The sequence below is a fragment of the Scyliorhinus torazame genome, chromosome 4 (assembly GCF_047496885.1).
Source record: "Scyliorhinus torazame isolate Kashiwa2021f chromosome 4, sScyTor2.1, whole genome shotgun sequence".
Classification (NCBI taxonomy): Eukaryota; Metazoa; Chordata; class Chondrichthyes; order Carcharhiniformes; family Scyliorhinidae; genus Scyliorhinus; species Scyliorhinus torazame.
In genome coordinates this window covers 208,587,553-208,600,869 of record NC_092710.1, presented here as the reverse complement: position 1 = coordinate 208,600,869, position 13,317 = coordinate 208,587,553, and the positions used below count along the sequence as shown (strand labels likewise).

General features: G+C 46.2%; 1 protein-coding gene across 4 annotated transcripts in view; it reads left to right on the top strand.

Annotated features, from left to right (window-relative positions):
- Positions 1-13,317, top strand: part of l3mbtl3 (L3MBTL histone methyl-lysine binding protein 3) — a 230,920-nt gene that overhangs the window by 132,502 nt on the left and 85,101 nt on the right. For all 4 annotated transcript variants that reach the window (XM_072499212.1, XM_072499215.1, XM_072499214.1 and 1 more), the window contains one exon: positions 77-179. In XM_072499212.1, coding sequence (XP_072355313.1) covers positions 77-179 — 103 coding nt within the window. The remainder of the gene's footprint in view (positions 1-76; positions 180-13,317) is intronic.

The window sequence follows — 13,317 nt, the reverse complement described above, 5'->3', positions numbered from 1 at the left end:
GCTGCATGTACTGCACTATTAAAAATGTTGAATGATGCATTGCAGATGTAACTGTTGGATTTTTTGATGCAAATAGGTCCACTAGATCTGGTGGAAGCTTCTGAACAAGGCGGATGTCCCACTCCAGGATGCAAAGGGATTGGGCACATAAAAGGAGTGAAACATTCGGGTCATCATAGGTAAAAGACCAAAGTACTTTATTTTAATATATAATTTTTATTTGTTTTTTTCGTACTTTGTTGCATTTATTATGAAAAATAACAAAAAATATCATTGCAAAAACTGGTACAGAACAGAGCAAGAGTTATAGCGAACACAAGAACAAGCAGAACTGAATAACCTCAGGACAATATGCTTAAGAAATTGACGTCTCAGTTTATACAATAGGTAATTTAGACATTCTGAATTCTCCCTCAGTGCACCCGAACAGGTGCCGGAATGTGGCGACTAGGGGCTTTTCACAGTAACTTCATTCCAGTGTGAATAGGGACAGTGGGACTCTGAGGCAGAGCAGACAGGGAGAAGTTGCTGAACACAGCGGGTCTGGTGGCCTGACGTGCATATGTTTTAATGCAAGAAGTATTACGGGTAAGGCAGATGAACTTAGAGCTTGGATTAGTACTTGGAACTATGATGTTGTTGCCATTACAGAGACCTGGTTGAGGGAAGGGCAGGATTGGCAGCTAAACGTTCCAGGATTTAGGTGGTTCAGGTGGGATAGAGGGGGTTGTAAAAGGGGAGGCGGCGTTGCGCTACTGGTTAGGGAGAATATCACAGCTGTACTGCGGGAGGACATCTCAGGGGGCAGTGAGGCTATATGGGTAGAGATCAGGAATAAGAAGGGTGCAGTCACAATGTTGGGGGTTTACTACAGGCCTCCCAACAGCCAGCGGGAGATAGAGGAGCAGATAGGTAGACAGATTTTGGAAAAGAGTAAAAACAACAGGGTTGTGGTTCAACTTCCCCAATATTGACTGGGACTCACTTAGTGCCAGGGGCTTAGACGGGGCGGAGTTTGTAAGGAGCATCCAGGAGGGCTTCTTAAAACAATATGTAGACAGTCCAACTAGGGAAGGGGCGGTACTGGACCTAGTATTGGGGAATGAGCCCGGCCAGGTGGTGGATGTTTCAGTAGGGGAGCATTTCGGGAACAGTGACCACAATTCAGTAAGTTTTAAAGTACTGGTGGACAAGGATAAGAGTGGTCCTAGGATGAATGTGCTAAATTGGGGGAAGGCTAATTATAACAATATTAGGCGGGAACTGAAGAACATAGATTGGGGGCGGATGTTTGAGGGCAAATCAACATCTGACATGTGGGAGGCTTTCAAGTGTCAGTTGAAAGGAATTCAGGACCGGCATGTTCCTGTGAAGAAGAAGGATAAATACGGCAATTTTCGGGAACCTTGGATAACGAGAGATATTGTAGGCCTCGTCAAAAAGAAAAAGGAGGCATTTGTCAGGGCTAAAAGGCTGGGAACAGTCGAAGCCTGCGTGGAATATAAGGAAAGTAGGAAGGAACTTAAGCAAGGAGTCAGGAGGGCTAGAAGGGGTCACGAAAAGTCATTGGCAAATAGGGTTCAGGAAAATCCCAAGGCTTTTTACACGTACATAAAAAGCAAGAGGGTAGCCAGGGAAAGGGTTGGCCCACTGAAGGATAGGCAAGGGAATCCATGTGTGGAGCCAGAGGAAATGGGCAAGGTACTAAATGAATACTTTGCATCAGTATTCACCAAAGAGAAGAAATTGGTAGGTGTTGAGTCTGGAGAAGGGTATGTAGATAGCCTGGGTCACATTGAGATCCAAAAAGACGAGGTGTTGGGTGTCTTAAAAAATATTAAGGTAGATAAGTCCCCAGGGCCTGATGGGATCTACCCCAGAATACTGAAGGGGGCTGGAGAGCAAATTGCTGAGGCCTTGACAGAAATCTTTGGATCCTCACTGTCTTCAGGGGATGTCCCGGAGGACTGCAGAAAAGCCAATGTTGTTCCTCTGTTTAAGAAGGGTAGCAAGGATAATCCCGGGAACTACAGGCCGGTGAGCCTTACTTCAGTGGCAGGGAAATTACTGGAGAGAATTCTTCGAGACAGGATCTACTCCCATTTGGAAGCAAATGGACGTATTAGTGAGAGGCAGCACGGTTTTGTGAAGGGAAGGTCGTGTCTCACTAACTTGATAGAGTTTTTCGAGGAGGTCACTAAGATGATTGATGCAGGTAGGGCAGTGGATGTTGTCTATATGGACTTCAGTAAGGCCTTTGACAAGGTCCCTCATGGTAGACTAGTACAAAAGGTGAAGTCACACGGGGTCAGGGGTGAGCTGGCAAGGTGGATACAGAACTGGCTAGGTCATAGAAGGCAGAGAGTAGCAATGGAAGGATGCTTTTCTAATTGGAGGGCTGTGACCAGTGGTGTTCCACAGGGATCAGTGCTGGGACCTTTGCTCTTTGTAGTATATATAAATGATTTGGAGGAAAATGTAACTGGTCTGATTAGTAAGTTTGCAGACGACACAAAGGTTGGTGGAATTGCGGATAGCGATGAGGACTGTCAGAGGATACAGCAGGATTTAGATTGTTTGGAGACTTGGGCGGAGAGATGGCAGATGGAGTTTAATCCGGACAAATGTGAGGTAATGCATTTTGGAAGGTCTAATGCAGGTAGGGAATATACAGTGAACCGTAGAACCCTCAAGAGTATTGAAAGTCAAAGAGATCTAGGAGTACAGGTCCACAGGTCATTGAAAGGGGCAACACAGGTGGAGAAGGTAGTCAAGAAGGCATACGGCATGCTTGCCTTCATTGGCCGGGGCATTGAGTATAAGAATTGGCAAGTCATGTTGCAGCTGTATAGAATCTTAGTTAGGCCACACTTGGAGTATAGTGTTCAATTCTGGTTGCCACACTACCAGCAGGATGTGGAGGCTTTAGAGAGGGTGCAGAAGAGATTTACCAGAATGTTGCCTGGTATGGAGGGCATTAGCTATGAGGAGCGGTTGAATAAACTCGGTTTGTTCTCACTGGAACGAAGGAGGTTGAGGGGAGACCTGATAGAGGTCTACAAAATTATGAGGGGATAGACAGAGTGGATAGTCAGAGGCTTTTCCCCAGGGTAGAGGGGTCAATTACTCGGGGGCATAGGTTTAAGGTGAGAGGGGCAAGGTTTAGAGTAGATGTACGAGGCAAGTTTTTTACGCAGAGGGTAGTGTGTGCCTGGAACTCGCTACCGGAGGAGGTGGTGGAAGCAGGGACGATAGTGACATTTAAGGGGCATCTTGACAAATACATGAATAGGATGGGAATAGAGGGATACGGACCCAGGAAGTGTAGAAGATTGTAGTTTAGTCGGGCAGCATGGTCGGCATGGGCTTGGAGGGCCGAAGGGCCTGTTCCTGTGCTGTACATTTCTTTTTTCTTTTTTCTTTGTTCTTTGTTATTGTATGCCTACTTGTGACAATAAAGATTATTACTTATTATATAATGGATTAATTCAACATCAGATTAACAAATTGAGCCAAAGAAAAGGAAGAACAGTTCAGTTCATGATGCATGCCTTTGTGCATTGCGGTAGCAAGACTAACAAAATGAAATGAATTAGCTCATGGAAATCCCAACAGGAGTAAGCCAGCAAGGTGCCACCTATGAATTTAAGATCGAGGTCCCATACTTTGCAGGGAATGCATCAGACTTAGAATGGATCACAAGAGGCCAGGAATTCCATAGGGATGCCTATTCCCCAATTAGCCCATGTCAAGTTTTGAATTGACGGATATTTGTCACTAATACAGGACCATAGGATATTCTGACAAGCTTCAAAGGTCAGGATATTGTACAGCCTCTTTTTGTTCGAATCAATAATTCTCTCATCTGGAAAACCCAGAATTATGACACCGGGTTAGACTCTTAAGACTCTATCAAAAATCCTCTCCATCCCCCTGACTACACAAGTATATTTATATTTAGAGTACCCATTAATCAATTCTTTTTTTTTTCCAATTAAGGGGCAATTTAGCGTGGTCAATCCATCTTACCTGCACATCTGGGTTGTGGGGGTGAAACCCACGCAGACACTGGGAGAATGTGCAAACTCCACATGGACAGTGACCCAGGGCCGGGATTCGAACCCGGGTCCTCAGCACCGCAGTCCCAATGCTAACCACTGTGCCACGTGTCACCCTTTCCAGATTCTTAACACCGGTCCATAAGTAAATTATGTGGTCATCGACTACCAGGCACTTTAGGCACATCAGGAATTTGACAGGATCAAACCTGTGTCTAAGACTGGGCGGTATATGTAGACTGTGTAGTATCTTGAACTGTTGTCTCCATTGTATTGCAAACTAAACTTTTACCCCCATAGTCCCATTTTTACCCCATGTCTCCTCATCAATATTGATTGTCAAATCCTTTTCCCAAGACTGTAAATCATGCTAATGCAAGATCTCGAAATTAAAATATCATAGAAATTCCTAATTAATTGTTCAGGCTCCACAGAATTCAGGATTTTTTCCACCAGTGAAATTAAGGAGTCAAGACGCAAAGTTATCTCATTAAGAATAAAGTCTCTAAATCGTAAATATTTTTTTTTTAAAAAGGGAGTGTCTCAGGATGTCAAATTGCTGGCATCGCTGCTCAAAGGTTGACAAGGCAGCATCTCTGACCAAGTCTCCGAGTCTTCAAATGCCTCTGTCTCTCCAAGTGTCAAATCCATGGCCAATTAGACTGTGTGGAAAGTCTGGGCCACCCTAGATAGGAGAGGGAAGTCAGTTTGGATCTACCTCCTAATCTACGGACTATGGACTAATTTCCATTCTCTGAGTATTTATAACAATGGGATTGTCACTTTTAGCAGAACCTGCCTTAAAGTCACCATAGAATAACCCTGTAGAGGATAAACTGACTAGTCTGCTTCAATAACAAGCCAAATAAGTGAGAAGGGTCCTTTCTAACTCAATCCTTGTTATCTTTAAATGAGAGGCCAGCTGATATAGTCTAATATTCTGGACACCCACATGTCCCTTAGCCCACGGGAGCTGGACCTTAACAAACTTAAGGCGAGGCTTCTTCTTGTTCCACATAAATGAATTAATCTTTCCGTTGATTTTCTTCAGAACTCTTGCCGACAGTAGGATAGGCAGCATCTGCATGGGATAAAACAATCTGGGCAACACATTTATTTTTATCGGGCCGATCCTTCCCAGCCAAGAAACCGGCAAGGCTGACCAACGAGCTAAATCCCACCTAATAGATGCAATCAACCAAAGGGTAATTGGCCCAAATAACTCTGAAGGAAGGGGTAATTGAAACACCCAGATCCTTAAATCCCAAGGGGGACCATCTATGTTAACATTTCAGTGCAGTACTGAGGGAACATTATTACAGTCAAGTTACCATCTTTCAGATGAGACACTAAACCAAGGCTCTGTCTGCCTCTTGGGTGTGTAAGTGTCCCTTTTGGAGTCTTACTTGGGTTCGGAGCTGGATTCTGGACTTAACTGAAACGAGTGATAAAACAACCATTTTTATTGAATTACAATTAAAGTAATCATACTAGAATTATGATTTACCATATTAAAAAAAAAACCAAGAAAGATAACTTTATGGAAAGGAATATTTGTATAAAAATATGATGAAATTAAGAAAGACAAATTTTTGTGCACTCACAAACAATAATCCCAATTTGGTCTGTTCCATGACAGTTCACCAAAATGTGTGCATACATATAATAATAATCTTTATTGTCACGAGTAGGCTTACATTAACACTGCAATGAAGTTACTACAAAAAGTCCTTAGTCGCCACATTCTAGCGCCTGTTCAGGTACATTGAGGGAGAATTCAGAATGTCCAATTCATCTAACCGCACGTCTTTCAAGACTTGTGGAAGGAAACCGGAGCACCCGGAGGAAACCCACGCAGACACAGGGAAAATGCACAGACTCCGCACAGACAGTGACCCCAGCCGGGAATCGAACCTGGACTCTGGAGCTGTGAAGCAACAGTGCTAACCACTATGCTACCATGCTGCCATTGGTACATTACCATCCTCTTGGTTCATACATTACCATGTTCTTGAGTAGCCTTATGGCGGGTGGGGCACTACAGTCAGTCACTCTGTTCCTGGCCCTTCTTCCCATCTTCAGTGATGACTATTCTACTGTGGCTTCAGCAGAGCATTCTCGGAGCAACGTCCCTTTTCAGCCAAATTCTTGGCTCCATTCCAGGTTTTTGAGGTCTTTATAGTTGTTCTCAAAACACATCTCAGTGTTCATCAGTAATATCCAAGTTGTTTATCCAGCTCTTGATGGTGCCTTGTCATCTGCCATCAATCAGGTGTTATGTCCATCAATGAAACCTCATCTTCCAATGATTTAGGTGACCACCCCATGTAGGGTTACTCATAGTCCTGGCCTGTCCTCCAAAGGTCACTGAATACAATAAAGAAAGGGACTTCTGATAAATAGAGGACAATTTATTTGAGTATTTTACCTTGGAAAATGGAAAAGAAAGATGTAGTTTAAATACATCTGGGCATGGACGGTATGAAAAAAGATATGAGAAAAAACATCACTACTAATTATTATTGATTAATTAATCAAAGTACAATCATAGCTGGGTTAAGATCAATCATAGCTGAGTTAAGGTCAATGTCTACCAAATATGATTTGCACACGTGGCTAGCACTGTGGCTTCACAGCGCCAGGGTCCTAGGTTCGATTCCCCGCTGGGTCACGGTCTGTGCGGAATCTGCACATTCTCCCCGTGCCTGTGTGGGTTTCTTCCGGATGCTCTGGTTTCCACCCACAATCCAAAGATGCGCAGGTTAGGTGGATTGGCCATGCTAAATTGCCCTTAAGTGTCCAAAACGGTTAGGAGGGGTTATTGGGTTATGGGGATAGGGTGGAAGTGAGGGCTTAAGTGGGTGGGTGCAGACTCGATTGGCCGAAGGGCCTTCTTCTGCACTGTATGTTCTGTGTATCTATCTATATATGTATGATTTGATACAAGATAACTTCAAATATTCACTGTAGGCTTAAAATAAAGGGTAAAGCAGAAATAAAATGTGAAAATATCAAATCGTAAAAATTAGTGCCTGAACATTTTCATAGCTCAAAGAATAGCAGACGAGATATCTCGGTGTCCTAGTCAACATTTTTCCCTTAAACAACGACAACTAACTAAATTATTTGGTCATGATCACATTGCTCTTTGTGGGAGCTTGCTGTATATAAACTGACTGCTGCATTTCCTACATGACACCAGTGGCTACACGTCACAAAGTAATTGGCCTTAAAGCACAAAGTATGGCTAATTGGAAAATCCCATGCCATTGCTGCGTCTTGAAGCAGGATCATGACCTTCACAAAGGGATAGATTGCCAGCCTGGTCATATCTGAGAAGAATTCATAACTCATAGTGTGTGTTCTTGAGCCGTACCTTTAGATAATTTGATAGGTAATTGGGGGTGGGGGGAGAACCTGCAATGAACACTTTTCTATTCTTTTCATTAGTTCCATCTGTATTTCAAAAGATCTAGAATAAAGGGTAAGATCAGTGCTCATAATAATCAGGTGGTTAATCAGTTAGTCATGGCAGCCATGGTATTTGTACCTGCTGTCATTAGCACAGTGATTCCCTTTCCCAGTAAGAAAAATCTCTCTCAATTGTAACTGAGTAGGTGCATTAAACACCTCAATTACTCTAGTGAATGATAGATAGCCCTAACTGGTGTGATGGGTTAAAAGCCGAGTATGTTACTATTATTCAGAAAACTGCATTTGACAGAGTGAAAAAAACTAGCCTTTGAGCATGATCCGATAGGATATCGTCACATGAAAAACTCTGGTTGTTTTTATGTAAATAATGACCTCAATATGCTAGATTTAACCAAAAGCCCTGCCTGACCAGATTGTGTTAGTTTTACTTTCCTGTCACGTATTAAACCACAAAGGTGCATTGTGATGGTTTATAAAAATAGTATGAATACCTTTTTATATCTTTTATAGCACTATAATTTCCTTTGTTACAGCTAATGTTGATTTTTAGAAATTCAGTTGCTGAATTATAATAATAATCTTTATTGTCACAAGTAGGCTTACATTAAGTTACTGTGGAAAGCCCCTAGCTGGGGTGTTGGCGTTATATTAAACAAAATACTGCGGAAGATAGGCTGAATTCCAATTGCACATTGCTCTATATTTATTTTACATTTATCATAAATCAAAACTAAATCACACTCTTTGAACTGTGGGGGGTGGAAGGGGGCGGGGGGGGGGGGGGGTGGAGAATGATTAATCTTCCCCAGAACAAAAAGACAAATGGGGTGGATTTTAACTTGCAAGTGTCTGATAGACGGAGCCTCCAACTTGCTCCTGCAGACAAGAGGACCGAGGCATTTTGAGGCACAGCTCTCACTTCCATAATATCAATGTACCTCATGCCCTTAAAGGTACCCTGATGCAGTTAAGCCAGCTTTGGGCTCGCAACATACTGGGCATCTTCTCGGAGGCCATGCTGGCCTGCAGTTCAATCCAATGAAAAGGAAGCAAAAATCAAGAGGGGCAATCCTGTGCTGACAGATACCCATTGTATTTATGCATTCATCCTGACTCCACAAAAAGCTACCAGTAACCCAGAAATTCTTCTGTTCCCATTTTTGGAATACATAGCAGTACCTCGTTAGATACCGCTGGTTAGACCATTTGATGGGATGGCGTCTAGGCAAATCTCTTCACTTGCAATCAGATTCTTAATGACGTAATAGAATTCCAATTTGCATAGTAATGAGGCAGATGATGCAAACACCCAAGATGGGGTTTAATCAGTAAGGGAATCGAGGGTTATGGCGATGAGGTGGGAAAGTGGAGTTAAGGATTATTAGATCAGTCATGACCTCTGACCTCATTGAATGAAAGAGCAGACCTATGGGCGGAATGGCCTACTTCTATGGGCGTGATCTACCGACTGTTCACACCGGCAGGATATACCCATCCCATGCCAGCGCGTGGGTTTCCTGGTGACGAAGGGTGCAGTCACCGGGAAATCACATCAACAACGGCGAGGTCGGGAAATCTGATTAACAACGGCGGGGTCGGTAAATCCTGCTGGCGGGCTGCCTCAGCCGTCGAAAGACACACGGCGCGTTGGTCAGTAAATCCTGCCCACGTCTATGGTAACACTTATAACAAATGGTGACAACATTGATGGATTGAAAGGTTTTTTTAAAAATATATTTTATTGAAATTTTTTTCCCTGAGCAACATTTTTCCCGCTTACAAAACAAACGAAACGATAACAATAACAAAACAGAAATTTTTAAACTTTTTAACAATAGTAATAATAATATAAAAGTAACAAAACCTCGTACTCTATTGACCTATACTCAACTAAGCCTCCTCCCCCCCCCCCCCCTCCCCCCTGGGTTGCTGCTGCTGGTCATCCGTCTTCCCTCTAAGTGGGTAGTCGAGAAATGGCTGCCACCGCCTGGTGAACCCTTGAGCCGATCCTCTCAGGGCAAACTTTATCTGCTCCAGTTTAATAAACCCCGCCATATCGTTTACCCAGGCCTCCAGTCCGGGGGGGTTTCGCCTCCTTCCACATGAGTAGGATCCTGCACCGGGCTACGAGGGACGCAAAGGCCACGACATCGGCCTCTTTCGCCTCCTGCACTCCCGGCTCTTCCGCAACTCCAAATAGAGCTAACCCCCAGCCTGGTTTGACCCGGGCCTTCACCACCTGCGAAATCACTCCCGTCACTCCCTTCCAATACCCTTCCAGTGCCGGGCACGCCCAAAACATATGTGCGTGGTTTGCCGGGCTCCCGCCACACCTCCAACATTTGTCCTCCACTCCAAAGAACCTGCTCAATCTTGCCCCCGTTATGTGTGCTCTATGTAGCACCTTAAATTGAATCAGGCTAAGCCTGTCGCATGAGGAAGAGGAATTTACCCTGCTTAGGGCATCAGCCCACATACCCTCCTCTATCTCCTCCCCTAATTCTTCTTCCCACTTTCTTTTTAGTTCTCCCACCGACTCCTCCCCCTCTTCCCTCATCTCTCTATAAATCTCTGACACCTTGCCCTCTCCGACCCACACCCCTGAAAGCACCCTGTCCTGTATCCCCTGTGTCAGGAGCCGCGGAAATTCCCTCACCTGTTGTCTAGTAAACGCCCTCACCTGCATATATCTCAAGAAATTCCCCCGGGGTAACTTATACTTTTCCTCCAGTGCTCCCAAGCTCGCAAAAGTCCCAGCTATGAATAAATCTCCCACCTTCCTAATTCCCAACTGGTACCAGCTCTGAAATCCTCCATCCATTCTTCCTGGGGCGAACCTATGATTGTTCCTGATAGGGGACCCCACCAGGGCTCCCCGCACCCCTCTCTGTCGCCTCCACTGTCCCCATATGTTCAGTGTTGCCGCCACCACCGGGTTCGTGGTGTACTTTTTCAGTGAGAACGGTAGCGGCGCCGTCACCAGCGCCTCTAGACTCGTCCCTTTACAGGACCTTCTCTCCAGCCTTTTCCACGCCGCTCCCTCACCCTCCATCATCCATCTACGTATCATTGCCACATTGGCGGCCCAATAATAATCTCCCAAGTTCGGTAGTGCCAGTCCTCCTCTGTCCCTACTGCGCTGAAGGAACCCCCTCCTTACTCTCGGAACTTTCCCTGCCCACACAAAGCTCGTAATGCTCCTATCTATTTTATTAAAAAAGGTCCTGGCGATTAAAATAGGGAGACATTGAAATACAAATAAGAACCTCGGGAGGACCATCATCTTAATTGCTTGCACCCTGCCCGCCAGCGATAGAGGCTGCATGTCCCACCTCTTGAAGTCCTCCTCCATTTGTTCTACCAGCCGTGTCAGATTAAGTCTGTGCAAGGTTCCCCAGCTCCTAGCGATCTGAATCCCCAAGTATCGGAAGTTTCTTTCCACTTTCCTTAGCGGTGAGCCTTCTGTCTCTCTGCTCTGGTCCCCTGGATGTATCACACATAATTCACTCTTCCCCATGTTTAACCTATACCCCGAAAATTCCCCGAACCTCCTCAAGATTCGCATAACCTCTATCATCCCCCCCGCTGGGTCCCACACGTATAGCAATAGGTCATCCGCGTATAACGAGACTCGGTGTTCTTCTCCCCCTCTAGTCACCCCTCTCCATTTCCTGGAGTCTCTCAACGCCATGGCCAGAGGTTCAATTGCCAACGCAAACAACAATGGAGACAGCGGGCATCCCTGTCTTGTTCTCCTATACAGTCGGAAATACTCCGATCTATGTCGACCTGTAACTACGCTTGCCGTTGGTGCCCCGTAAAGTAGTCTAACCCAGCGAATAAACCCGTTCCCAAACCCCAAACCTCCTTAACACTTCCCATAAATACTCCCACTCCACCCTATCAAATGCCTTCTCTGCGTCCATTGCCGCCACTATCTCTGCCTCCCCCTCCACTGAGGGCATCATTATCACCCCTAATAGCCGTCGCACGTTAACATTCAATTGTCTCCCTTTTACGAACCCTGTCTGGTCTTCGTGCACCACCCCTGGGACACAGTCCTCTATCCTCGATGCCAGCACCTTTGCTAGCAGTTTGGCGTCCACGTTCAATAGTGAAATAGGTCTATAAGACCCACACTGCATCGGATCTTTGTCCTTCTTCAAAATTAGCGATATCGTCGCCTCCGACATTGTCGGGGGTAGTGTCCCCCCTTCCCTGGCCTCATTGAACGTCCTCGCCAACAACGGGGCCAACAAGTCCACATATTTTCTGTAGAATTCCACCGGGAACCCATCCGGCCCCGGGGCCTTCCCTGCTTGCATGCTTCCCAGTCCCTTAATAACCTCGTCCACCTCAATCGGCGCCCCCAGGCCTGCCACCGCCTGCTCCTCCACTTTCGGGAACCTCAATTGGTCCAGGAACTGCCGCATCCCCTCCTCTCCCTCTGGGGGCTGAGACCTATACAGTTCTTCATAAAAGGTCTTAAACACCTCATTTATCTTTCCTGCCCTTCGCACAGTGTCTCCCCTTTCATCCCTAATTCCTCCTATCTCCCTCGCTGCTGCCCTCTTTCGCAGTTGGTGCGCCAACAGGCGACTAGCCTTTTCCCCATATTCATACCTCCTCCCCTGTGCCTTCCTCCACAGTACCTCCGCCTTTCTGGTGGTCAGAAGGTCAAACTCGGTCTGGAGTCGTCTCCTCTCCCTGTACAGCTCCTCCTCCGGGGTCTCTGCAAATTCCCTGTCCACGCTTAAAATCTCCCCCAGTAATCTATCCCTTTCCTTGGCCTCTGTTTTCCTTTTGTGGGCCCCAATAGAAATCAACTCTCCTCTGACCACCGCTTTTAGTGCTTCCCAGACCACTCCCACAGGGACCTCGCCGTCGTCATTGACCTCCAGGTATCTCTCGATACACCCCCTCACTCTTGCACACACTCCCTCACCCGCCATCAGTCCCACATCTAATCGCCAGAGTGTTCTCTGCTCCCTGCCCTCTCCTACTTCCAGGTCCACCCAATGTGGGGCATGATCCGAAACCGCTATGGCTGAGTATTCAGCTTCTTCCACCCTAGAGATCAACGACCTTCCTAAAACAAAAAAATTTATCCGGGAGTACGCTTTATGGACGTGGGAGAAGAAGGAATACTCCCTAGCCCTGGGTCTTAAGAAATCGCCATGGATCCACTCCCCCCGTTTGGTCCATAAACCCCTTAAGTACCTTGGCCGCTGCCGGCCTTCTTCCAGTCCTTGAGCTGGATCTATCTAGCCCCGGGTCCAGCACCGTATTGAAGTCCCCTCCTAAAATCAAATTTCCTGCCTCCAGGTCCAGAATACGCCCCAGCATCCGTCTCATGAACCCCACATTGTCCCAATTTGGGGCATACACATTAGCCAACACGACCTCCATTCCCTCCAGCCTACCACTCACCATTACATATCTACCTCCACTATCTGCTACGATGGTCTTTGCTTCAAATGCTACCTGTTTCCCCACCAAAATGGCCACCCCTCTGTTCTTTGCATCCAGTCCTGAGTGGAACACCTGTCCCACCCATCCTTTCCTTAGCCTAACTTGGTCCGCCACCTTTAGGTGCGTCTCTTGGAGCATAACCACGTCTGCCCTTAGTCCTTTCAAATGCGCGAGCGCTCGGGCCCTTTTTATCGGTCCATTCAGGCCTCTCACGTTCCACGTGATCAGCCTCACTGGGGGGCTACCTGCCCCCCTCCCGTGTCGACTAGCCATTACCTTCTCTAGGCCAGTCCCATATCCCGCCTCCGCGCTCCCGCTCGCTCCCCCAGCGTCGCATTCCGCCCCCGACCAC